At 48.8% G+C, this 26760-nt stretch overlaps 1 protein-coding gene across 4 annotated transcripts; it reads right to left on the bottom strand.

Moving 5' to 3' along the window:
- Positions 1-2451: 2451 nt before the first annotated feature.
- Positions 2452-26521, bottom strand: BCL6 (BCL6 transcription repressor). 4 transcript variants are annotated; one of them, XM_052635668.1, is made up of 10 exons: positions 26409-26521; positions 16059-16097; positions 15083-15253; positions 13276-13497; positions 10719-11690; positions 10010-10194; positions 8553-8720; positions 7346-7476; positions 7088-7225; positions 2452-3663 (listed from the first exon to the last, which is right to left on the bottom strand). In XM_052635668.1, the coding sequence occupies exons 3-10, from the start codon at positions 15241-15243 to the stop codon at positions 3520-3522; spliced, it is 2121 nt and encodes a 706-aa protein (XP_052491628.1). In that variant the 5' UTR covers positions 15244-15253; positions 16059-16097; positions 26409-26521; the 3' UTR covers positions 2452-3519. The 4 variants fall into 4 exon arrangements, with proteins under 4 accessions (XP_052491628.1, XP_052491637.1, XP_052491645.1 ...); XM_052635677.1 differs by lacking the exon at positions 26409-26521 and adding an exon at positions 24719-24821; XM_052635685.1 differs by lacking the exon at positions 26409-26521 and adding an exon at positions 18635-24712.
- Positions 26522-26760: the final 239 nt, after the last annotated feature.

Raw genomic sequence — 26760 nt, 5'->3', positions numbered from 1 at the left:
AGTGGCCCAACTCATCATTGTCTCTCTCAGGCAGCACTTTGCCCTGGGGTCCTGTGTCCATCCTTAGACAAATCAGGGAGGTAGGTCATGTGGTATGAGATGTGGCTGCCCAAGGTCTGACTCCTCCGTCCGGGCTGGGACAAAGCAGTTTTGTTTTGTTTTGTTTTTTTAAATTCTGTGTGCAGGTGCAGTTTGATGTGTTATTATGGCCCCTGGTTTTCCACTGTAACTTGAACTGCTGCTATTCTGGAGTTTCTGAGGTGGGTGTGTGTATCCCCCCACTCCCCACCCCCGACACCTCTACTCTGAGGAGTAGTTATGAGATAGAATGTGATTGCTGATACCAACGTGCTTTGAAAATCCTAAGCGCCTCACAAATGCCAGATGTTATTACCATATTTAAGAAATATACTACTCTGAGTGACACAGAGAGGCAAATGAACCCATATTTCAAAGGAAATAGCTCATTTTTCCCCCAAAAAAGAGGTGATTGAACTCGCACCAAGCAGTTGTAAGAGCTCAGATTAGTTGGCTACATCTTAGCTGTGTGGCCCTGGACAAGTCCCTGCATCAGCTTTCTCGTTTCTACTGATCTTCTTTCCCTCCAGGTGGGGTCAGAGGCAGGAGCCTGCCCTCTACCCTCTGCCCCCCGTGCCCTGGGTGACAGTAGCCTAGTTTCTTCACCTCAGTCCCTTCCTGGGTCAAGGACAGATTTCAACGAGGTGATCCTTACCATCCTCCATCCTTCCAGCTCCTAAGCTGATTCTAACCAACCCCTCTCTCCAGGTCCACCCTCCAACCACTACGCTGGTCCTTAGAAACTTTTCCTCTCAAAACCTTACAACCAAGAGAAAAGCATCAGACACTCTGTTTTAGAAGTTATGCATTTGTGAAAAGCTGTGCTCCAGTCACGCTTTGGTAATAAAAATTCTGTGTTCCCTCTGCCGCAGCTTAACTGTTCAGAGACGTTTGCCTTTTACCTGTTATTGATTGTCAATTGGCTGCAGTTACTGTTTGATCTTCTCTTTTGTTTGAACTTGAATGCCACCCATACTGCCTGCCCCAGCCTCCTCTCTCTCTATTAAACAGTAATGATGTGTAAACAAACTCGGAGGCCCCTGGGGAGCCAAGCAGCCCTGGGGCCAGCCTCCCTCGGGCCTGTGAATTGTCATTCCTGAAGCTGTCTGTTTTGTAAGTTCTTCTGCCAAGTGTCTATGGGAGCAGAGGGATCATTTTCCCCCCTTTCAAAGAGCAGGGTGAGCGGAGGCCTTGAGCTGGTGAGTCCTTTAAAGTCATCTTCAAAGGAAACCTGAGCTGCAAGGCCGGCCATGTGGCTGGCAGAGAGGCAATGTGACTTTCTGAGGTTCTCTCAGGAGCCTTGGGGGGTCAGCTCCCGCAGGCTTCCCAGCACGTGCGTGGAGCCTGCTGCAGAGGCACTGCCAAGGGACACCACCATCCAGACAGTGGCCTGAGGGCCCAGGGAAGGCTCTGCCTCACGTCCCCACCCCCCTACCGCCACCGCCACCCAGGAACGGGACAGGGCGGTGAGGACTTTCTCCTCTGGGCAGGCGGCCATGACCACACTTGTCCTCACCATTCTTAGTTCCTGTCAGTCAAACTTGGTTTCTGAGGGGGATTGAGGTAAAATAAAACCAGTGCCAAAGCAAGCCAGGGTGGATCACGGAATCGTAAACAATCTAGTTAATCCAATTCCCTCAGGGGTGGGTGGGAAAGGGACTCAGAGGGGTAATGGTTGTCAGGAAGAGGCGGCTGACTTCCCCCCCAGAGTTCTTGGTGCAAAGGACGCTTCTGCAGGGATGGGGTTTGGCTTGGCCTATAGGGATTCATAAAGCTTCTATAGATGTCTATAGATGTCTACCCATCACCTAGCAGACAGCAAAAATCCTCCAAGGGCACCAAGGGTGAGGAAGGCAAGAGTCGAAGCTGAGGCTTCCCATACTGTCCCTGGACCCCAGGAGAGAGAAACTGTTTATGAAGCCAGGAGGCAAGATGCCCCTTCTCACTGCACAGAATGAGCAAACTCTCTAAGACCCAGAGGAGGAAAGGACCCACACATTGGTCTCAGAAGGGCTAGAACTGAGGTCATTCATTTTAAGTTCAGCCTAGAGCTCTGAGTGAAAAATAAAGTGAATGAAGACAGTTAAAAAAAAAACAAACAAACAAACAAAAAAAAAACAGAAAAAGGAGGGAACCAGCCAGAGATAAGAGGCAAGAGGTCCATTCAAGATCCCCAACCTGGGCGAATCTGGCATCTGCGGTCCATCCTTCTGCCAAGAGCTGAAGGTGGGCCCTGCCCAGCAACCAGATGCAAACCCCAGCCTCAGTCTTTCCCTGCCCTCCATGAGCACTGCCCACCCAGGTGAAGAGCTGGGGAACCAGACCCATTCAAGTCCTGACTCCAGCACAAGGAAAAAATACAGAACAAACCGATTTGACTTTTCAACATTTTATTCTTGTATTTGTACAGCTATATTTTACAACGCGGTAATGCAGTTTAGACACAGCCAAACCCTGTCTCCGGAGTAGTTATAACACAAGCATGACGCAGAATGTGATGAGACAAACATTCCCAAAGAGAGCTTAGTTAGTGACAACTCCAAGTCCCTGTGTCTGCCCACACTTCCAAAAGGGATGGCGCGGTCGTCCCCTGTTGAAAACTTCCATGAAAAAAGGCACCGTAGGACACGTTGTACAGGTATATACAAACCGATAACTAGAACAAAACTACATGTTTTTTCCTTCCGCAGCTTTTTTTGTTCTTTTTGTTTGTTTAATACACACTTTGTAAATTGTAAACCTTCACTTGCAAAAAAATACAAATACACTGAGGCATTTTAGACAAAATATTTTCTTACTTATACAGATGCAATACTTAAAATAGTCTCTTAAGTGCTCTTTCTCAATAAAGATTCTCAGATCCGTGTCTGCCTGCAGATACAAAATCGAGCCTTTAACGCAGTTTTATATTTTTAATATATCTTTTTTAAGTTTATATATATTTATTTTATATATATATATTTATATATTTACAGCTCTGCCATATATTCCTTCACCTTTGGTTAAAAAAATTAAAGCCCTCTCTTTGATAACATACCGACGTCTCTTCTTTTAAAAGAATGCACATTTACATACAAAAGAAACATCTGATCCCACAAAACATATACATTCCTCATTTTGCAGACTAAGTCAAGTCAGAACTTTTGCGTACTTCCCCCGCTTTGATATATAAAATGATTTTGCTTTTTGCTGACATGGTTCGCCGTACACATAGGAGAAGAAGCAATATTATTTTCTTAAAGTTTTACGGCAGTGGGGGAAGGGGAGCTGCCTTGGCGCCCCGTCCCCCGCCCCTCCCCCCACCCCGCCCCCGCCAGCTAGGATTTGCACTAGTGGATGAAAGAGGCACTACATCACGGGATGAACATTGTAAAGTGTTACAGTATCCTTTGGGTAGATTCCGAAAAGGGGCTCGAATGGAAAGCATCAACACTCCATGCTTCAGCAGGCTTTGGGGAGCTCCGGCGGCAGATCAGTGGCGGACACGCGGTATTGCACCTTGGTGTTGGTGATGGCGCCGTGCTTCTGGCGCAAGTGAAGACGGAGCTGACTTTTGTGACGGAAATGCAGGTTACACTTCTCGCACTGGGGGAGAACCAGAGGCAAACTGTTAAGTCATCCACTCAGGAAACGTGTCATTTCTCAAGGACCTTGAGAAGGAGATTCTCCCTTCCAGGGATGGGGCAGTTCTTCCCTTCCCTCCTGTGGGCAGGTGAGAGCCCCCAGAAATGCTGGCTTCTGCTAAGGGACAAGTACGCTTTTTGTGCAAATGTCTCTTCCCTGCTTTCCAAAGTCTTGGTCACGCTCTTCCCCTGCTTGAGATTCATTTCCCTGCTCTAACTCAACAAATTCAAGTCTAAACCAAAAATGCAGTTCAGATGCAAACTCTTCTAATTTTTAAAGTTTTCCTGAATCTTTCTAAGGTGAAAATAGTTCCTTTCCTTTGACCTCTGTAAGATTTCCAGCCTTGCCACTTAATGCCAAAAAGCCTTGGCATCCCAAAAATTACCATCCTTCTAAGATGCAGAATGCTTTGACAATGATGACTACTTCTCACTAAACTTTGTAATCTTCCCAGTACCTGTAAATATACCTCTTAGGCAATTATGCGGTACATCTGAATGTATTTGGACAAATGGATTAGAACAGTCTGAATTTTGCAAATGAAAATTCTGGAAATCTCAGATATGCTTTTAAAAGGCAGTTATATTCCTTTACCTTAGTGTATGTGTCTTAGAGGGCTTCCCAGGTGGCACTAGTGGTAAAGAATCCACGTGCCAGTACAAGAGACTTTGGTTCAATTCCTGGGTCAGGAAGATCCCCTGGAGGTGGGCATGGCAACCCACTCATTTTCTTGTCTGGAAAATCCCAAGGACAGAGAAGCCTAGCAGACTGCAGTCCATAGGGTCACAAGCAGTCGGACACAACTGAAGTGACGGAGCACATCTGCACACATAGACCTCAGATCAGCTAACAAGCCATTAGCAAGTGAAGCTGTTTCTCGTTTTGATTCCAAGAATGGGTGATAATAATTTTAGTGGAAAAGTTCTTTAAAAATAAAGTGGATGACTAAATGTAATGTGGTACCCTGATATAATCCTGAAACAGAAAAATGTTTTAGGCCAAAACTGCTGCTGCTGCTAAGCTGTTTCTGTCGTGTCCGACTTTTTGTGACCCTAGTCCACCAGGCTCCTCTGTCCATGGGATTCTCCAGGCAAGAATACTGAAGTGGGTTGCCATGCCCTCCTCCAGGGGATCTTCCTGACCCAGGGACTGAACTTGCCTTTCCTGCATTGGCAGGAGGATTCTTTACCACTAGCACCACCTGGGGAGCCCAAGTAAAAACTAAGAAAGTAAAAATAAAGTGTGGATTCTAGTTAATAATAACATACCCAGTATGGATTCATTAGTTGTGGTTAATGTACCCTAGATATAAGATTTAATAACAGGGGAAATTGCGTACATATGGTATCTCAGTGCTATCTTTGCAACTTTTCCACAAATCTAAAACTATTCTCTAATAAAACTATAATAAAATACATTCATATAGGGAATATGTCTTAAAGCAAAAATGGAAATAAACTTAGAAAGAAATAAAACAGGTGTGCAGTGAGTATAAAGAGCCCCAGTCTTGGGAGACACGGGCCCCTCATACCTGGGCGACCCACTGCCATGTGCCCTGAGCATGGCATTTCTCTCTGAGCCTTGGCTTTCTTTCCTGCAAGGGACTGAGTCAGTACACTCTGAAGGTCGCTCAACTCTGATATCCTGTGCATCTAAATGTCCAGCAAATAATTATAACAGCAAATACGTACTGGACTCTTACTATGTGGCAAGCACTGTTCTGAACACTTCCGGGAATCCATTAATTTAACATAACTGTGTGAAGTGAGCACTATTATCAGGCTCAGATGAGGAAATTAAGGTACTGAGAAGATAATTAATTTGCCCAAGAACAAAATCAGGTGAGAAGATATTCACTCAAGGAGCGATAAACAAGTGAATGAAAATAACCACCTTCTCAGGTTAACATTTTGATATGGGTTAACCATTCCTTTATTCAGCCTTGTGTCCATCACTACCTACAGAGATGTCATAAATTCAGCAAAGCCAGCCTCACCTATAACAGTTGTTTCTACACTTGTAGGACATGGGATTCTTTTCTTCAAATTAAATGGAAACTGCAAAGGGAAACAGGCTGCTATATCATTCCAGTCCTGCCCTGCAGGGTTTCAGAACCTCAGTGATTGAAACAGCACAGTTGGAAACCTGCTCATCTACCTCATTCTCACCATTTCATAGAGAAAGAAGACTACGGCCCAGTGAGAGGGTCGGGGTTTGCCCACAGCCTTAAAAAGGGTCATTGCCAAAGTCCAAATAAGAATGCAGATATCTCAGCTCCCTGGCCAGTATCTTTCCACTTTACAGCAGAGATCAGCAAGCTGTTTCTGTAAAGAGCCAGACAGTAAATATTTCACACTTGGTGGGCCTGACACGCTCTGACATAACTACTCAGCTCTGCACTGTAGCGTGAACACAGCCAGAGACATACGTCAACAAGTGAGCCTAGCTGTGTGCCAACAAAACCTTCTTTATGGACATTGAAATTTAAATTTTATATAATTTGCATGTCATAAAATATTATTGATATTTTTAGCCATGTAAAAGTATAAAAACCATTATTAGCTCGTGGGATTTCAAAAATTAACCCATAAGCCATAGTTAGTCAAGACTCCACTCTAGAACACTGATTCCAGTGGCCTGATCATGGCCTCTTGATTCTGGTCATTTGCAGCTGTCTTTTCTCTAGTTTTTTCCCCCTTTTATCACCACCTTTCTCTGGTTCCCCTCCTCATCTGTGACTGCTTCTTTTCAAACACTTTAGCTCGTCTGAAGTAGACATCTAGCCCAGTTTAGGGACAGCTGGAAGCACTCAGTAAGTGTTTGTAGAAGGAATGAATGACTCTGATGTCTATGTAACCATAGTCCAGACCTCTTTCTTAAGGCCTGGATTACCTAGCCCAATACCCTCAACTTTAAAGATGAGCAAGCTAAGACTGATGCTGAAGCTGAAGCTCCGATACTTTGGCCATTTGGTGTGGAGAGCTTACTCACTGCAAAAGACCCTGATGCTGGGAAAGACTGAAAGCAAAAGAAGGGGGCGTCAGAGGATGACAAGGTTAGATAGCGTCACTGACTCAATGAACATGAATTTGAGCTAACTCTGGGATATAGTGAAGAACAGGGAAGCCTGGCATGCTTCAGTCTATGGGGCCACAAAGAGCTGGACATGACTCAGCAACTGCACAACAACCACCACAAACTAAGACTCAGGCCAACCTCAAGCTGGTTGTCTTTGAAAATCAGACTGAAATCTGGTTTTAGGACCATGAGAGTTCAGTGGTCATCCCACTGCATGCCTGAGATTGAAGCGAGCAGTCCTGTGGCCCCAGCCCTCCACCTCCCCGCCCCTCTCAGGCCAGCCAGTGGCCACAAGAGGCTCACGTACATGGTAAGGTTTCTCTCCTGTGTGGATTCGCAGGTGGCTCTTCAGAGTCTGAAGGTGCCGGAATCGGGTGCCACAGATTTCACAGGGATAGGGCTTCTCACCAGTGTGGATGAGCACATGGGCACGGAGGTGGGCCACCTGCATGGAAGAGCGAAGAGCAAACAAACTGAGAGGCTTGGTTGAGGTGGGCTGCAGACCCCCTGAAGCCTCTTATCAGCACACTGGGTTGGGGGTCCTTGGCCCACGCCCCCTGCTCACCTGGACAAATCTGGCTCCGCACGTTTCGCATTTGTAGGGCTTCTCTCCAGAGTGAATTCGGGTGTGGGTTTTCAGGTTGGCCGGTCGGTTGAACTGGGCCCCGCAAATGTTACAACGATAGGGTTTCTCACCTGTTGCAGAGAGAACAGGAAAGCCATAATTAGAGAAAGTTCCCACAGTCCCTGAGCCCTGGATTGCAAAGCAATTGGCCCTTCCTTGTGCCACTTCGGCTTTCCTTCCCTTGGAAGGGGTCAGAGAGAGGTGTCAGGGACCTGCCACCCCTACCTGCTACCCCTCTCTCACACACACATCAGCACACCTCACTCATGACCGGGGTCAAGAAGCAGGTGGTGATATGGAGGAGGAGAGATAATGTCAGGCATGGGTCAGGGAGGAACTGAGGTCCCAGGAACCAGCTTTGTCATCAGGATGATCTAACTTCAGGATGTGGATATGTTACTTGCCTTCTCTGGGCCTCAGTTTCCCTCTCTGGCGCCCGAGGGATGAGTTGAGATGACCCAGGAAGGCTCTGCTAGCTCTTCCCTTGGGTAAGGCGGATTCAGTCAACCCATTCCTCAGAGAGGTAACACTCAGGCTGCTCTAGTTTGTCTTTGAGAAAAAACATGCTTTTCCTTTCTGCTTGCGGCAACTACAGCTGGATTCTATTTGCAAGAGAGCTGGGGCCTGAGTTGGAGTAGATGCTCAGACAGAGGAAACCAATAGAAGGGCCACGTCTTCCTTCATGGAAAGTTTCTGGGATAATGGGCCCATTTAAAATTCCAGGAGAGAGGCAACTTTGGACAACAATCAGGTTATGAGATGCTACCTGGTGAAGGAATGTGAGCTGATAAGGAACAAGCCCTTGGAGAGACTGGAGAGGCTTTAGTGTTTTTCTGGTTTATAAAAACAAACCTGTCTTTGCCTCTCTCAGCCAAGGTTCATCCCCTGTATAGTAAGACGAACACTTCTGACCCCAGTGAAGGTGAAGCAACACAGAGCATCTCAAAGGAAAGACAAAGGGAACACAGAATGGCTGGGTCACTAAGCCGAGACGTGACAGGCCAGGCCTAGACTCAGGCCAGGACAATCCCTGCTCCCTACCTCACCCCACCAGGCCCCAAAGCCCCACGCTGCTTTCCCTAGAATCCTTGCCCTGTTCTGCCCCGGGGAACCCTGGCGAGCTTGGGGATGGGTTACAGAGCCATACCCGTGTGGACGGTCTTGTGGCTGGCGAGGTTGCCCTTGTAGCGGAAGGAGGCCTGGCAGCGGTCACACTTGTAGGGTTTGTCACTGTGGGTCTGCAGCGTGTGCCTCTTGAGGGAAGCCTCCTCAGAAAAGCGGCAGTCACACTCATTGCAGAAGAAGGCCCCATTCTCTGTCGGAGGGTGAGGGGAACACCAGGGTCAGCACGTCAAGAAAGGGAGGTGGGGCTCCATGGCCTCTCCTCTGGAGCCACCCCCAGGGCCAAACTGAGCCCCCAGTGCCCCGTCTGCCCATTGTTCATGGGAGCCCAGAGCAAAGGGCCTGTGAGAATTCCCTCTTTCTTAGTGTTTAGGGTCTCAGTCATGGAACCGAGAAAGGAGACAGATTCAAATATTAAGGTAGAAAAGGGAAACTCACACCCAAGGTACCCACATGGCCTGTACCAGCTTACATTCATGCACAGAAGCCCTCAGGTAAGACAGCCTCTGTCTGTGTCTCTATCTTCAAAATCAGGATAATAAACCCCTGTCCTGCCTACCTCACAGAAGCATGTTGTATAACATCAAGCATCACAGGAATGTAAGATACGAATCTCAGAGTCAAAAATACTTTGAGGTCATCGAAGGAGGAATTAACAATGACTGTGGTCACCCTTGTGCCCATCTAGACTTTACGTCTCCCAAGCACTTCTGAGATAGGGAGACAAAAGATGATGGTGGGAGTAGAAACAGAGGCCCAGAGAAAAAGAACTGGAGTGTAGAGCGAACAGCCAGGGAGCCAGGATGGGACAGTCCCTCCCTGCTCTCCCAACTATTGGCCCATGGCCCTGTGCCAAGCCTCTCAGTGTAAGGAACTCATCTTTTTCTTTTGTCTTAACAATTTGGAAATGACATATCATGGTGACTTTACCCCTAAAAGAAGTATTGCTGGGCTACCCTACTGGAGCCAGAGCTGGGGGAAGAGGGGAAAACTGGGGGTGCCAATCACAAACTATCCAAAAATGTCAATTAACAATCTGTTCGGTGAATCAAATTCAGCTAATATTAACTGAGTGCCTACTCCGTGCTAGACTCATTAGGCCCTGTGGAAAACACAAGCATGAATAAGGCAGATGCTTCTCCTTCTAGAATGTACAGTCTAGCAAGGTGAACTAGTATGCATACAATCAGTTTGGGTCCAGAAGGTCTGAGAAGGCTCTGGAAGCTAGTGGTAGCCAGCCCCATTGCTAGTTTTGCTGGAAGGAAGCTGAGAGAGCTGTGTGATCCTTCTCTATTCCCCAAGAATAACTCAGATTCTTCATCCCTTGCTTTGGTCAGTCTCATTCCCTACATAAGGTCTCCAAGAGTGGGAATCTGGGCTGGTGAGTTAAATGCCAATGGACTTCCAATGCGGGGCTCCTTCCAATCAGTGAATAGACACACAAACCTCTGGAGCAGAGGCCAGGGCAGGGAAGGGACTCACCGCAGCTGGAATCTGAGTACTCAGACTGGGTCTCTCCCAGCTCCTCGGGGAACGTGGGGCCAGCGGCATGCAGGCACATCTCTGCATGCTGCGGGGACTGCGAGCCGCAGGACGTGCACTTGGGGGGGTGCAGGTATAGCGGCGAGTGGCTCTCGCTGCTGCTTCGGGGGGAGCCAGTCAGGGACCTGTGGGCAGGAGGAAAGGGCCTCAGCAGATGGAGCAGGGCAGAGTCTCCATTTGGCCTCCATGCATCCCTCTTCCCTGTGCTCAGGGCAGCCCAGAGGCCACTTGAGATCATGAACCACAGAGCTGCTCATCCCCAAGCCTCCCTTCAAACAGCGGACATACCAAGATCACTGATGGGGGTCACATGGAGCCCAAACCTCACTCCCAGGCTCAGTTCCCTCCCCTCGGTGCTGCTGTCCATGGCCATCCTCCGTCCAAGACAGCAGGAGGATGCCCTGTGCCATACTGAGACCAAGACCTCAGGAGCTTGGGATTCTTGCTCATCTACCATGGAGGGGAAATTCTCTCTCTCACTATGAAAATATACCGAAGTTTAAGGACCTTCCTTACTTAGGCTAATTCAGTCAATAGGCTTTAGCCCACACCTCCAGTACATTCAGCATGTCAGACAAGAGAACACAACCTCTACATCCATCAGAAGTGATGGGCCCTGGCCCCAAGTCCCGACTGCCTCTGAAATCACCTGTTGACGATGTTGTTGAGCCGGCTGGCCTGTGGGATGGTGGAGTCTTCTCCACTGGTGCTGAGCTTAATTGGGGACTGGAGATCAAGGGTATCGGGCTCCATGGGTGGCTGGCAGGCTGGCGGGGCAGCATAGGCTCGAGGGGAAAGGCGGCCCAGCTCTGCCTGCTCAGGCCCCTCCGGTTTGGCGTTCTGGTTGAGACTGTTGAGCACGATGAACTTGTACTTCTTCCAGTTGCAGGCTTTGGGGTCAGTGGGGCTCTTGGCCGGCGGGGACCCAGAGGTCTGGAGGATGCAGGCATTCTTGCTGCTACAGGACTCCGTGGGTGAGTTGGGCTGGCAGTCAGACTTCTGGGGACTTTGTGGGCTAACCAGACCCTTCCTGTTCAGGGGTGCATTGGGGGGCTCGAAATGCAGGGCAATCTCATCTTCCGAGGAGGGCCGCTCTTCCTCCTTGCCGGCCTTGTCACAGGGGAAGTACGGGGCACTCCGGGCTGAGGGTGCAGCAGGCTTGGGGCCCTCGGCCACACTGTAGTGCATGTCACTCCGCGCCTCCTCAGGAGCCGCCTCCTTGGGCGAGTAGATGGTGCTGTGGCACACTCCGGGGGAGATCTCCATGGCTGGCCGACTGTACTCACTGGGCACTGGCCTGGCACTGTCGCAGGGGAGGGCCCGATCCTTGGGGAAGGGGTTGGCTATAGGCATTCGGGCATCCCGGAGCTCCTCATCAGAGAAAAGGAAGCTGCTGACTGGAAGGTGGCCATACACAGGGTATGAGGCTGGCGGTGTGGACAGGCCATTGTACAAGCTGGGGGCAAAGGCTCTGCTCTCACATCCAGGGGCATTCCTCAGTGGCAGGCTGTTCTCCACCACCTCCCGGCCCCGATAGGCCATGATGTCCTGGGGCATCAGCATGCGGCTGTTGAGGAAGTCTTCACGGGGAGGCTTGATGGCAGGAACCATTTCTGCTTCACTGCAGGAGGGAAACAGAGAGAAGACCCCGGCCTCCTAATCAGAACCTTCCAAGTGACACTGGCCTATGAAACCCACACAGGCGTGGGGGTCAGCTAGACATAGGCAAAGTGGCCCTGGACTACGGAAACACTTGCAGTTACAAGGCAGTTCTGCTAAAAGTCTAGCAATCTAGCCCAGAGAAGCTAAGTGAATTAGCCACACAATCAGTGCCTGTTCAGGTGTGATTTTGTGTAAGTCCCATATGTTTGTATACATGTGAATCTCTAATTATTCTGCTATTATAAAATGGAAAGCTTTTGGAGCCCTTATCTCATTTCATCACTACAGAATCCTGCAAGGAAGGCTGAGAAGGCATTATTGTTTCCATTTTACACATGTGAAACCTGAGCTTCAGGGATGAAGTTTAGCATGAGTATAGCATGCTGGTGTCACATGTTTGGAGGGTCATTGTCAAACTGGTGCTTGTGAAGAAGGAACTCACCCTGTGAGATACCTGGAGTCATAGGGAAGTTTCCTTTTGGAGAAGAGGCAGCAGGTGCCAGGGTGGGAAGCCCTGGCTCTGCAGCAACAGAACCTGGTTTCTAGTCCCCGTGGTGCCACTCAGCAGCTCCGTGACCTGGAGCTAGTTACTGAAGGCTCCCAGCACAAGGCTGGACCCAGGGAAAGCACTTATAAATGATCTTGCCACCATGATCACCCACAGGAGACAAAGAGCTCAAGCTGCCTGTACTTGAAGGGACATTACGTGGGCGAAAAGTGGGCCAGCTCTGTCTGATTGCAGTTAACAGAGGTAGAACCAAGGAATGAAGGTTAAAGGAGCCAGATTTCAACTTTCAAACTGTCCACGGTAGAACTGCGTGGTTCTGGGAACAATGAGTTCCTTGCTCCTGGAGATGTTCAAACAGAGGCTGGAAACCTTTCTGTTGGAGAAGGGCTACGATCACCCTAGAGAAGCTGAATCAAACGATTCTACAGAAGTCAAGGCCTAAGTGTCTGTTACACTTAGCAAAGCTCTTCACTTTTTTGGCTCTCAGGTTTCTCATCTTTCAGTGACTGTCCTATCTCACCAGATCCCAGGTAGGGGGTTAGACCCAGTGAACCCAATGTAATTCAGTAAACATTCTCTCGTTTAGGAGCAGAGTGACATAAGAGATGAGTATAGCAGCCCACATTCCGGTGGGGGAACTAAGTATGTAAATAGTTACAATGGAAGCCTAAAGGAGAACAAAAACACGCATGCAAATCGTGAAAGAGAAGCAAAGTCTAACAGGAATACAAAGGGCTCTGGGAAACAACTGAAAAGCTGCGGAAAGAGCAAAGTGATTATTGCACAATGAAGAAGCTGGCATCCGGGCATGGTCAACAGGATGGGTGGGAGGAAAGGGTCAATCAAGTGAATGGAAGGAAGCAAGAAGTGGAGATGCACATGACATATCTGAATAGCAGGAGTGTGCAGAAGCAATGGAAAGTAGGCTGTGGCGTATCACAGAGGATTACTTTTTCTACATTCATGCACTATCAAGGGTCACTGATCTTTTGTGATCCCCTCCATCTCCAAGGCCTCCATCCGGGTGGCAGCTCACCTGGCCTTGATGAACTTCCGGCAAGTGTCCACAACATGCTCCATCTGAAGGTACATAGCTGTGGCCATCACGGCCATGATGTTGCCCTCCCGCAGATTGAGCCGAGATGTGTACATGAAGTCCAGGAGGATGCAGAACCCCTCCGGGTTGATCTCAGGATCCAGATTGATCACACTGAGGTTGCATTTCAACTGGTCTGTGAAGATGCTGTAGAACAGGCCACTGTAAAACAAAGGAATGTCTCACTATAGTAGACATCAATTACAGAAACTGTCATCAATTATGGTTAGCAGGGGGCGCTAAGCCCCTTTTCCCTGGACCTAGCTCTGGACCTTCCATGCAAGTTAACAATAGCTGCCATTTATGGAGAGTTTACTCAATGCCAGAGAGTCATTAAGCACTTTACGTCTACTCTCCTGTGTTTCTCACAACCTTGTAAGATAGATTCTATCCTTCTCTCCGTTTTCCAATGGGGGAACTAAGATCAAAGAGGTCAAGTAATTTTCTCAAAGTCACAGAACCTGTATTCCTTTTGGTCTTCATTGCACAGATTACCAGAGTTAAATTTAGCACTCATTTGCAGTAACTATTTTTAGTTTACTTCTTTGCGATAAGCATTTCCTTTCTAGCTCCACCACATTATCCTTATTCTAAAAATCTTATTGCATTTTTTAGAAGCAAATTGGGTACTGATGACAAACAAATAAAATGATACCGATATCTATAGTTTACTGATTTTCTAAAAGTCCATAGATTATTTTCTAAAAGTCCATCAAAGGTCAATACTCCCAGGAGAGCCAAGTCAGTGTCAAGCTATACCTCCTGGTACCATGATGTCAGGTTCAGGAAAGAGCATGCAGGGAGAGGCCAGAATTCTGGACTGTCATCTGGATTCTACTCTTCCTGAGCATGTTGCCAGAAATGAGCTAGACTTACTAGACTTTAGTAAGTAACTATGAAACCTTGGGTAAGAGACTTCACTTCTCTGTGCCTTGGTTTCCTTATCTGCAAAGCAGGAATGACAATGTCTCCCTTACACAGTTGTGGCAAGAATGAAAATGTAAACGGGACAAACTGATGCCTGAACACAGTAAGCATTTGGTTAGTGTCATCTATTATTTTAACTCTCTATAAACTTTTCCACTTTTTTTTTTAAAGGTGCTTGTTGTAGCTGTTCTGTATGTCCTCTACTTGCAATCAAGATTCCTGACTCTCATCAGCTCACCTATAAACATCTTCATCTTATCATCTATAAAATAGAGCTAATCATGCCATCCATAATACAGGCCACTTTGAAAATCCAGGGAGGTTATGGAATGTAAAACTGCTCTGAACATTTGAACACTTGACAAATATGAAGAATTAGCTAGCTCACTTTCACCAACTTAGATATTCTCTGAAACACCCGCGGACATATAATCATAGTATAAATAAATACAATCACAGAAAAAAAGAGCGAAAGATCTCAAAGTTAACTTGCTAGAAATATTTAAAAACTCACTTTCACTTTTCATTTTTTTCCCATTGGTTAATTAAAGTCATTCCGTTTGCCCTAAACACATCTCTTCTGGAGACAGCATCTGATTTCTTCTCCCTCTATTCCCACAGAATGGAAACGCTTTCTTTTCTAAAAGTGTATTCATTCATTTGCTGCCTGGGGACCCACTCTGCCAGGCCATGTGCTGGGGACCTAGAGACAAATGAGATGTGGCCCCAAACACTGCAAGAGGCCCACCCTCCACCCTGGCAGCCAGCACCTTTGCTCCCCTTATATCCATCATCTGCCTTCTACTTCCAGACCCCTTACCTGCAGGCCATGAGGACCGTCTTATGGGCTCTAAACTGCTCCCGGCTCACCACTATGACAACATCAGTCAAGATGTCACGGCTCCGGAGGCGATTAAGGTTGAGAAGAACGTCACTGGCATGGCGGGTGAACTGGATACAGCTGTCAGCCGGTGAGGCCATTTTTCTTCACCTGAAAGAAAAGGTCAAAATCCTGTTAGTCCTCCAGAACCTGTTTCCTTCTTACCAGGAGTGTGAGAGCAGGTGGCTCAGCCTGCTCCCTTGTGTTTGCTTTTGAACAATTCATGGCCCACCTCTGGGCATTTCTCTTCACGTCTATACTAGGAGATAATCATCTTTACCTGACTTGTTAATAGAAAACCCTATAGGGGAAAGAGGAAGGGAATGAGTATTTGTCGAACGTTTTTTCCACATACCAAACACGCCGCCAACATTGAGGGGCAGTGAGTGAGTGACAGGGGAGAGAAAGCATGCTTTGAAGGTTAGCACGTGGGCCATACCTTTCACAGGCTGTATAACTTGAAACAGGTTGTTTTACGATGTCTGGGCTTCAGTTTCCCCAAATGGGGAGTACTAATTCCTCTGCAGTGGTAAAACTTAGAGATATGTGCCTGGTCCACACTAGATTCTCAAAAATCATAGCTATTCTCATCAGTATCTCCTCTCATCATCCTAGCCACCATCTGTCTCTCCCCTGCTAAACTTCAGGATTGTCAGAATGCAACTGTCAGAACTGCTGGTGCATAGTAGGCAGCAAAATTACTGTGAACCAAGCAACAAGTAAGGTCACATGACCGTATTAAGATAGTCAAATGCAGGGGCAATGGGGGGCGGGTGGTGGGTGTGATGGAGAGGCAATCAGCTGTCCTTTCTCTCATCTAAAGAAAAGTGGCACCGTTCACAGACACATGCACTGGCAAAGTCAAAAGAAACAGTTTGTCCATAAAACTGTAAATCGTATAATTCAATTTACTTACCCAGTGCCTTGATTCACAGTCTAAAATTTTGCTTAAAACCTGCAGGGAAGAGAAAAACCAAGCAGAAATTGATTTAATGAATGTAAGATTGTCCACTATAGTCTTATTTTAGGACACACATATTTAGTTTGACTCTGATAGTTGCAGCCTGCCAGCTGGTGCGGTTTTACCACAAGTGAGCAAACACTTTATCCAGCTCGGCTCTTACAGAAACAACAGGCACCCGAAGCTACGCGACAATAATGTTTTTACCTTGAGTACTCAGAATACAATTTCATACATTAATTACATACATATATACACATTTAATTCCTTTTTCAAAGTAAAAAATGTATGCCATCCAAAGGTAATTGAGTTTATGGGAAAGAAAAAAAATAAGAAAAGTGCTTCTTTCAATATTAATGAAATGATCCTTAGGGGCCTAAAAACTCCAGATGCTTTTCAAAACCTGCTAAAATACTATCTTTCAAACTTAGAATGATTCCACAAGACCAACAAGGTCAATATCTCTATCCTTTGTTCACAGAGGACAAAATTGAGTTCAAGTGGCTTGCCCAGGACAAACAGCCAGGCAGCATTTCCTGACTGTGTGAAGCACTTAAGACTAAATAAGGAATCTGCAGAATCCAACCTGAGATGGTTTATCTACTCTTTTGTTCTTTTTCAGTTTCTAATCCCATCTCTCCTGGGTCTAAGATCAGATATAGTGCCACAAACTTCCAAGTTTGTGCCTCCCCCTGCTGGTGAGAGATTTAACTGTGTGGTTTAGCTGAGAACTGGCCAGGGAGCACTCAAGAAATACGGACCCTCTCCAAATTGGTTTCTCTAAAACAAAATCATTTAAAGTCTAGGTGAAAGACTCACTTATGATCACATGGGCTGCAGAAACAAAACAATATCTGAACCGTCCCCCAACTCGTCTTTTTTAAAATGTAGCTTTTCAGAGCTATTTTCTGGGTAAAGGGGCCGGAGGCCAAGGAGGTCATACTGGGCCACATAAACGGTGATTGACCCAGCCCTAGGTCTTCTGGCTCAAATTCTTGTCCCCTTTCCAAATCAGCCTACGTGCTGTAGAACATGCAAGACAGCACCCTGATGTGGGTGAATCTCATTTCTGAGTTACTTCCCCCACACAGACACTTTGCCCCCATTCCAGGCTGCTGAGTCTTACCAAATGAGCACTCTAAAATGAGAGGTTTCCTTGAGTCTGTAACCAAACACTCTGACATTTCTCTGTGGTCCCAAGTGCCAGTCACTCAATCTCATAGGCTTCAAGGTTAATGTGTGCATGTGAGTAAGTGGAGGCGGGGAAGGAAACGGGGGAAGAGAGAGGATAGAAAAAGACAAAAGAACCTATTTCCTCCTCTCCCCATCCGAACTTGGATTGGCAAAGAGAGATACATGGAATGGGTCCTAACCAAAGTTCAAAGATTGTCTCCTTGGAAAAGGAATACTGCAGACACATGTGAGGTTTATTTATAAACCTTCTCCTCTTCCCCTATGGAAGAGATCCCTCAACAACACTGGAATACTTAAGGCTCTCCTTTAACCAGCTTCAACCACCCTCTCGCTTGTGGATTTCCAGTCACACAGACTCTAGGAACCACAGGAAGTGGAGATTTGCCATTTCACCTTGACAAGTGGCAATGACTCACTCCTGATGTGGAATGAAACAAACAAACTAAACAAGCCCCCTGGGTCCACTGGCAGTCAGGTTGTTGGCTGGGCACTTTCCACTGTAAACCTCTCGCCTGGCTTGACCAAATAATGCACATACACTAAGGCCCCTCCCCTTATTAAGTGCACTCCTTTCCAAGCTAGCTTTATCTTAGGAACCCCCCAAACCATTGAGTATGTCAGTCATGGTGGGTGTGGGCAATGATGCCACCCTCTAGATGCTGCAGGTGTGGGAGCACCACTAGCATTTGGTTTGCGTTTCACAGACCACTCAGCTGTTTCTCATCCATTTTTGTGTCTGATCCTTATAATAGCCACCATTTACTGGGAGGAGAGTGAGGCTGCATGAGATAAGTCTTTCCCAGGATCTCAGAACTAATTCCAAGCAAAGCCTGCTAGGAACCCTGCCTACTAGCTTCAGCCATCCCACCAATGTCAGCACAAGACTCCTTCCACAGAAGCAACCAAGAGAGCAGAGGTGTCAAGAAGAAACTGACATCTGCAAGAGTCCAGACCTTTCCCGACACCATCCCAGCCCCAGCCGCAGTAACCACCAAGTGAAAGTTAGACTGGTCTTTTCCACCCCCATACACTTTCTCTCCTTTGGCGCTTTCCCTGTGTAAACGAGGCACCTTGAGAAGGCAGATCCTTTAAAGGGCTTGATGAAAAACGAGGGAATTCCCCTTTAAAAAAAAAAAAAAGGCAAAGGTAAAGAAGACAACAGAAAGGCAAAGAGAGACAAGAGATGGGAAGGGCTAAGCCAGCCTATATGAAAAGATCCCATCCTTTTCCTCCCACCTCCAGAGGTGGCCCTCTTCTCTTGTTCACACACAAGGGCACACTGCAGCCGGGCAAGCCGGCGCAGATCCGCAGATTGGCCCACCCCCATCACACCGTACCTGTCTGCTAGGGACCGCCCACCCCCGGGCGTGTTGCTTGCACCGCAGCGCGTCCACCTCGAAGCCCCCCCGCAGGCGCGGCGGAGCCCCGGCGATAGCCGTGAATTTGGTTACATTCAAGTAAAACTTGTAGTGCACCTCAGTAGCTAACATTATGTGTGCCCTTTTTTTTTTTTTTTTTCCTGTTACGCTGTCAAGGCAGGGGGCAGTGAGGGGAATGGCACAGCCCTCTCATTCCCGGAACACAGTCGATCTCAACTCAGCGGATTTCACAGAACACTCTGCCTATCGCCGACTCCAACGAGAAGTAACTTTCCAGGAAGCTGCCGGCCCCGACGGCAGCCAGGATCGCTGCCTGCGCCGCTCGGGCCGCCGGGGATTCACCCGGCGAGGGGGGGCCGCCCGGGGAGGCTCGCGGGGAATACGGCGCACTTTCCCCTAAATCCCTCGTCCGCGCCAGGTCCAGGAGTCTATTAGAGTTCACCTAGTCCAACCCTTCCCCCACAACAATTTTTTAAACAGGGAAAGTCAGGCAAGTTAGTAGCACAGCCGAGTCTGAAAGCCAGGATTTCGCGTTCTATCCCAGGCTTGACTTCAAGTTGCCCCATTACGGCGTTTGTTTGCCTGGTGTGTCTTTTTCTCTCTTTCTCTTTGCTTGCCCCTCCGCCCCCGTCCCCTCGTTTGAAAGGGATTGGCCGGTCGAGGGCCCCCAAGTCAAAAAGATGGAGTCCCTAGAGCTGGAGTCCCATCCAACGCGCCCCAGCCGAGCTGAAGGAAAACTAAACCGAAAGCCCCTTCCGCCTACGTTGGCAAGAAGGAGAACTCAGCTCAGCTCAATTTCCGCCCAGAATAGAAGCTGCCAGGCCGAACCTGGCTAGATTTCGAAATTTCCGAATCCGATTTCTCTGAAACCATAGATTAAATGGGTCGGGATTGGCACAAGCCTTGGGCTCAAACTCTGGCGAGTTCATGGGCGCACTCCAAGGTTGCCTTGCCCTCCCCGGGCCTTCCTCGGAGTTAGAACCCCCGGGCGCCATCTCCTAATCGGTCTCAGCATCGGACTCCGAGAGGCACCTGCGGGACCCGGTGGTAGGGAGTAGGGGACGCGAAAGATGCAGCCTCTTAGGCCGCAGCGCAGTCCTAAAACTGGCGAGTAGCGTCACACTGCGCCGCGCAGCACCTCAGCAGCGGGGGCGGGGTCAGTAAAGACGGGGCCTCTTTGGCCTCATAAAATCCCACTTTCTCATCCCTTCGCCGGGTAGAATAAAGGTGAAAGCGAAGGCTGCAATTTAATACGGGATGGGGTGAGAATCTAGGAAGGGAAGCTAAAATTAAATGCATTTATTGGAAATTAGGAGTCCCCGTGGTTCCGGGAGCTCAAACCTAATCCTGTTTTACCGCTGCCTGACGCTAGAGAGAGCCCTTCATCAAGGCTTAAAACCGACTCCTCCTTGTCGCCCCGCCCCTCCTTCCTATTGACCTAGTTTAGATTGAGTCTCCGGATTTGGAGAAAGCCTTTCCCCCTCCCCCCTTCTCTATCCCGGTCGGGTTTTGGATTATTAGTAATCTAATAACTCCAATAACTCGTTGAGAAATCCAGAGGAGAATCTGGAAGTGCAAAGCACTCTTTAGAGGCAGGGACGAGGCATTTTAATAAGGCCGGAGCCGCCGCAGTGGAGCCCGCATCAGGGCTCTGGCCGCAGCGCTCCCTTTCTCCGCAGCGTCTCAGCTAAGGAGCCGCCCGGGTCTAGTCTCCGGGGTCTGGCGGTTGGGACCGGGGTGGGGGTAGGGTCAAACCGCCGAGTTGTTTTTGTTCTGGGGGAGAAACACCCCCTCACGCTTTTGTCTGGGGGGCGGGAGGGTTTGGACACCGTAGATGAAAGTGAATTTGATAACGTGGTGGCTACTGCAGTCGCTTTGGGTGACCGAGGAGGTGTTCAGGGACATGATGTCCTGACTTTCATTTCTATCACACTTCCTGCCAACAGCGCTCTTGCAAGCCTGCAAGCTTCTAGGAAATGCAATAAAATAGAGGGATGTGTTTTATCATCAAGATCTGAAGAGGAGCTGCAGAAGGGACACTCCCCGGGCGCCCAGCTCGCGACTGCCTTCCAGAAAGGGCCGGCAGTCAATGCCAACAGACCACGAGCAAAGATATTTTGGCCATCCTGGCTGGAGCGGGCTCGGCCTTTGCAAAAAGGCTGGCGGGGGAGGGCAGAAGCATGATCTCCCCAAGCAAACAATGCCTTTAAAAATCCGATCTGGACAGAAGTCAGCCAAGGTCTTTATTCACGTTAATGAAGATGGAAGGCACTAACTGTCCTTGGAAAACGATGAGTCAAACTTGACCGCTCTTCAAACACGTCCCCAGATTCGTTTCCAACCCGAACAGAGGCGCGTTTCTGCAACGCGGCCTGCAACAGCTCCCGCAGTGGGAGAGGCAGAACTTGATTCCTGCTGACCAGGGCGGTGGAATCAACGGCTTCTCCCGCGGGTGTGCGTGCCAGTGGTCGCTAGGGGCCGCCAGCACGCGGACGCGCGTTTGCCATCTTAAAGTTTTTAACTCCAAGCGAGAAAACTTTACTGAGAAGCTGTTGTGGATTACACTCTGCCTGTCCATAGGACCCACGCACACAACTGATTTCTCACCAATCCACTAAACAAAGCTTGTAAGTGGGGGGTGGGGTGGTCAGAGCTATTTTAGGATCCAAATGTGAGCCTCCGACACAGTGAGGTGCAATCTCTGCAAGTTTAGGGACGGGGCTTTAATCACGCCCTAACACACGCACAACCCCCTCCCCAAGTTCTGATGCTCCCAACCCTCAGCGCATCAGTGGGCTTTTCAAAGTCTGTTACTGAAAATCTTGGGCCATACTTTGTAAACAAGTTGCTCGGAGAAATATGGACAAGGAACCCTTTCCCATTATGGTTACCTAAGAGGTTAAAATTATGGCTCCCTCTGACTTCTGCTCCTTTTTCTCAGCTACCTAGAAGGGGTGGAGACAAACTCGCCTTTGACTTTAAGTCACTGACCTGGAATTCAGAAGCTTAATCTGGTTCCGGTTAGGTCACTAACTCCCCATTAACCCTCACATCAAGCCTGTTTCCTCACTGTAAAGAGCTGTATGTCCTAGAGCCCTTGTGGTATCCCTCCACTGTAGAGTTTGCCCCGGGAAAGGCCACAGCGACTGAGAGGCAGTGTTTTCAAAAGGGGGTGCTTTTTGGTTCTCTAAGCAGATGCAGATATCTGCCCGTGGCTGAGCGACGTGGATCGGGTAAGCATCCGCAGGCCTTCTAATTTTCCTCCGCCTTACCAAAACTTTGGAGGTCGGGTGTCATCCTCATTGGAGGGTGCCCTCCATCAGTCCTAGCACCTGGTTGAGATACTTGAGGACCCGAAGGTGACTCGGTCTGTCGAATGCCCAAAGCGGGGAACTCCGCCAAGACCTACCACTAGGTGGCGGACTCAGTCCGTCCGAAAACCGCCGCGCGACCACAGCCTTCTACCCTCGACTGCCCTCCACCTTTTTGCTGTTGTGGTGTATTAGGGGGAGGGGATTGCCACCATAGGGCAAAGCAGGAAAACATTTTAATTTACAGAAGGTAATTCGTTTTCCCCCATGCTCACACCTCTACCAACCACAACGCAATATCTGAAGCTGCGTGCGTGTATTATACGTAGATTTTTCCAGCCCTAAATGTACTGGGAACAGAAAGAAAGAATGCACTTGTCTTCAAAAAGCAGGATGGCACTCGGCAGTATTGGCAGAGGTTCCAGCCAAACCCTGTCGACCACCAAAAAAGTCGGATACAAATTGATTCCCACGGAGAAAAGGGACCCTGGAGGCCAAGGGCAGAAGAAGGGTCCCAACCCAGTCTTATAGCGCTTGGCTAAATCGGGGATGGGGGAGTGGGGACGAGTTGGGTCTTTGGTGGGGCTGTGGTCTCGGAGTGGGAGGAGGGCAGGGTAGGGAGGAGCCGTTCTGGCTTCCAGCGGGACGAGGAGAAACCGCCCCGCTTTCCCACAACCCAGCACTCTCGCTCCTATCACTGCGGCAGCTTTCCCACTTGTTGCGCAGGGCAGGAAACTGGCACGCGCCACTCTACTTTAACTCCCAGAGGTCTCCAAACCGGCTACAGATCAGCTTGCCATTGCCCCTGGCAATCCACAATCCTCCCTCTCCAACCAACCCCCCACAGACACCATCTCCACCGCCAGCAAAAACTACAGGACTTCCAGTCCGTATTTTTTTTTTTTTTTTTACACCAAAACATTCCTTCTTATCTCAATATCAGACAGGTAGCAGAATTCGGGTGCCCAGAGAAGTCAAGTCCAAGGGGCGGGAGGGGGGCGCTACTTCCGCCTGTAAAACTCGCCTACGTAAAGCCAACTAGGCAACCCTCCCCCCATCTCTCACACACACACACACACACACACACACACACACACACACACACACACACACACTCGAACTACTTCGCCTATATTGACACCATCCTAGCTCGAAAACCGTTTTTCTCCCTCCTTTTGAGAAATCAACTTTTTTAAAAGCTAGCTTTATCTCTCCTTCCTAAAGAAAAAAAAATCCTCATAAGGTCATTTCACAATATTTTTCAAATATTTGACTTTTGCAAACAGATAGTTTCATCCACCGAGGGGTGGCGCTGCCGCGCCACCTCCTCTGAATCTTAATTTTTCACAACAAAGTGGGTTGTGAGTGTGGCTACCCAGCAAAGGACAGAGGGAAGGAAGAATTTTGACATCTAGTCATGGCTACCATTTACTCAACCAATAACTGGAACTCTTTAAGGCTCAGCTAACGACAGAGTTTAGAGTCCCATTCCTGTCCCAAACCCAGAATAAAAATGGGACATTTGTTTTTCATGAAAGCAAGGGGGTAGAACTCTTAGAAACTGAGCATAGCAGAAATAACCAGTTGGAGAATTCCCACTTCTATCTGCTTTCTCCTTCAGGTTGCTCGGTTTTTACAAACAGATAGCCTTATCGTCACTATCAACAGACCCTTAAAATCAGTCAATGTTTGGGCCTGCAGTATTGGAAAGTCTTCCAAGTAGGATACTGGAAACTTCTATTTATAAATGGAGAGGGGGGTACTATTTCCCATCCGCAGGCTTCTATTTTGGCCTGAAAACTCAACTATAGTCATTTTAGGCAGGGAATGCCCATCTCCAGGTACTCCCTTTCCATTTCCTCCTCCCCCAGAGACACATTATCTTTTCTCCTTTAAAAAAAAAAGCATATATTTTAAAGCGAGAATGTGATTTCACCTCGTTCCTTTGAGCTCATGTTTGCTACCTCCAGGAATAGCGTGTGGACTAGGGCCAGATGAACTTCAACTTGGGCTGCAGATTTACGAGGCTCTGTTCAAGTGCCAAAGGCTCTTGGTAGTAAATAGCGAGCAAAATAGATACCTGTCTCCTGACGGATCTTGCCGGCCCCCCTCTTAATTTTTTTCTTAAGTTATTTATCAAAACCACACACACCTTGCAAAGAAAAAGGGAAACTGGCAGTCTCTGTAGAGGAAGCCAGTGGCATCGCTCTGAGCCACAAACTGTATTTCTAAACAGCCCTTTCCCTGGTTCTTTCTCTCCTGCCCCATTTTTTTTTTCCTTTTTGACAGTAAAAAAAAAAAAAATGCGTCTACTGACACTTTACTTTAAAGGGGGGGGGGCATTACAAGATTTTCCTCCTGGAAACTATAAACTGATTGAACAAAAAAATCCGAAAGGATTAAATCAGTTTCCTGGAGGGGATGGCGAGCTCACAGAAGAGGTCAGGGACCCAGTAACAGTTCTTGACTTTGAGCGCCCAGTTTGGGGCCATTCCTTCGGCTCAGCTGTCAGGACCCGCACCACCAAGACAAACATTTAGAGAAGGGGCACAGCATAAACAGGATCCTTTTCAAGCTTTTTTTTTTTTTTAAATTTGTAGGATTGTGTACTTGTTTTCCATGGGATAGCTTTTAAAACTCAATTATTGCAACACGAGTTCCATATTTGGCCAGAGTTCCAATAACACGGCATCATAACGGCAACGCAATCTACAGTTCTCAAGACATTTACCACGGTCACTACATCCGGCAGCGGAGTGGCCCCCTCGCTCCCGCGGCTCTCCAGCGCAGCCGATTTCCGAGGCTTCCACTCCCTACCGGCTCCCGCCCCCGGCCGCCGCCGCCGCCGCCTTCCCCCATTCCTACTCCCTCGAGGAGAGCTACAGGTTGCAAATCCAACCAACCTCGCAATCCATTTCTGCAAAATCACTCACAAAGATCTCCCGTTCGCGCCCGCGCCCCCTCCTCCGGCGCCAGGTCCCCCAGCCAGGGCCACAAAGTGCCCTTCTCTCCTCCCGGGTCTTGCACGTAGGAACGCGGGCTGGGGCTGTTTGTTTTTTCCCTCGCCCTGTGCAAAGACCTCGGGAATCTGAAGCCTGACGCCGCTACTCTCCGACCCGCAGTTTTTGTTTTGTTTGTTTTCACAAAGCTTGCACCATGGGAAAAATAAAAATTTAGGAAAGCAGGGAAACAGCCATTGGGGGCTAACACCGAGTCACGCAGCGCCCAAAATACAAACACCACGACCGCCAGAAATCCCGCCACCTTCCCGCTTGGCTGGGCCGTTCTGCGAAGGTTCCCGGAGTCCCCGCACTCTGAACAGCACCGCAGGTGCAAACGCGCACCCCTTTCCCACCCCCACCCCCAAATCCCCATCCCGCCACAAGCCTCTCTCCCCAGGACCGGGAGAGGGAGCGCGCGGGGGTTCCCGACTCCCTAGACTGCAACCAAGAAAGAATGATTTCCAAACTATTCAACATCCCCGCCCCCAGGCAAGCTAAACCTCCCCCAAAACGCAGGGGAAGGGGACACCAAAACGCTCGGATCTCGTTAGGAAGATCGCGGCTCAGAAAGGAACACTTCATCTGGGTTTATGAAGGGGAAAAAAATAAATATCCACGAGGAGTTCGCTTGCATTTCTCCTCCAAAATCTCGGCTCGGAGGTGGGGAATCTGGAGGACCGAGGCCGGTGGAAGGGAGCCAGCGGGGCGAGCGAAAGGGCAGTCTCCCTCCTCGCCTCCCGGAGTGACCAAGAAGCACGGGAGAGGGGAAGGAAGGAGAGGCGAGGGAAAGGAGAGGGAAGGAAGGAAGGCGAGGCTGGAGCGAGGGAGCAAGGAAGGCAGTTTGCAAGCGAGAAAAGAGGGGAAAAAAAACACAGCCGCACGAATCCAGCGAGATCACAAGCCGTACGCAAGCAGCCGCAGAAAGAGCGAGAGCGCGAGCGCGCGTCCTCTCCGCCGTCTGGGGCCAGACAGCCCCCAGACTTGCCCGAATCACCCCCCAAGCACTGTCTCGTCCTTTCTGCTCCGGCCGCCCCCTAATTCCCCTCCTTCCTCTCCTCCACCTCCTCTTCAAAAACCAAAACAACACAAGGGAGGGTGGCAAAAGCCTCCCCAAACCGGCCAATTCACTCAAAGACAACAAGAATAAAATAATAAAAATATAAAAATCTACATCCTAGAGTGGGAGAGACGTGGGACTAATCTTCGGCATTTATTTTAACACCTGACAGCTACAATAAATAAACATATACATTTACATCAATAGATACACATAGGAAACTTGGAGCCAAAGCATTTGGCAAGAGCAGAAAAAAAGAATTAAAAGGTAAAATAATGATCATGAGCAGCGGCGGCGGCAGCGGCACCAGCGGCAACAGCGGCGGCGGCAGCAGCAGCGGCGGCAGCAACAGCAATAATCACCTGGTGTCCGGCCTTTCCTAGAAACTTCTTGCATCACCACTTCTAAGAACCCCAGTTCTAAGAATCAACAGAGCTCAATTCTCGGAATTTGAGCTGGGGACTTTACCACTGCTACGTAGCAGGGGAGGACTCGGTGTCAGCTCTCCACGACTTATGCCTCCTCCGGGCCATAAAAAGCCCTCCAAGCCAAAATATTTTCCCTCTGTCCTGAAGATTTCGGGGTCCTCACAGGCTGAACGTCTCGGGTTTGGAGGTTTCGGCGCGTGGGTCGAGGGGCCGGACGGTGGCTCTCCCTCCCCGGCCCCCGGTCGGTGGTACAGCCTGCTCCGCCACCGTCACGTGGGCGCCCCTC

Source organism: Budorcas taxicolor, chromosome 1, assembly GCF_023091745.1.
Source record: "Budorcas taxicolor isolate Tak-1 chromosome 1, Takin1.1, whole genome shotgun sequence".
Taxonomy (NCBI): Eukaryota; Metazoa; Chordata; class Mammalia; order Artiodactyla; family Bovidae; genus Budorcas; species Budorcas taxicolor.
Note: the sequence above shows the minus strand (reverse complement) of the source record. Positions and strands in the feature narration are given on the sequence as shown.

Bases quoted from the DNA above. Each gene is read 5' to 3' on its own strand.
- BCL6 (XM_052635668.1), bottom strand. From the start codon at position 15,243: ATGGCCTCACCGGCTGACAGCTGTATCCAGTTCACCCGCCATGCCAGT. The intron at 11,691-13,275 runs GTGAGCTGCCAC...TCCCTCCTGCAG, and splicing joins CGGAAGTTCATCAAGGCCAG to TGAAGCAGAAATGGTTCCTG. The intron at 7,477-8,552 runs GTATGGCTCTGT...TCTCTGCAACAG, and splicing joins CCACAAGACCGTCCACACGG to GTGAGAAACCCTATCGTTGT.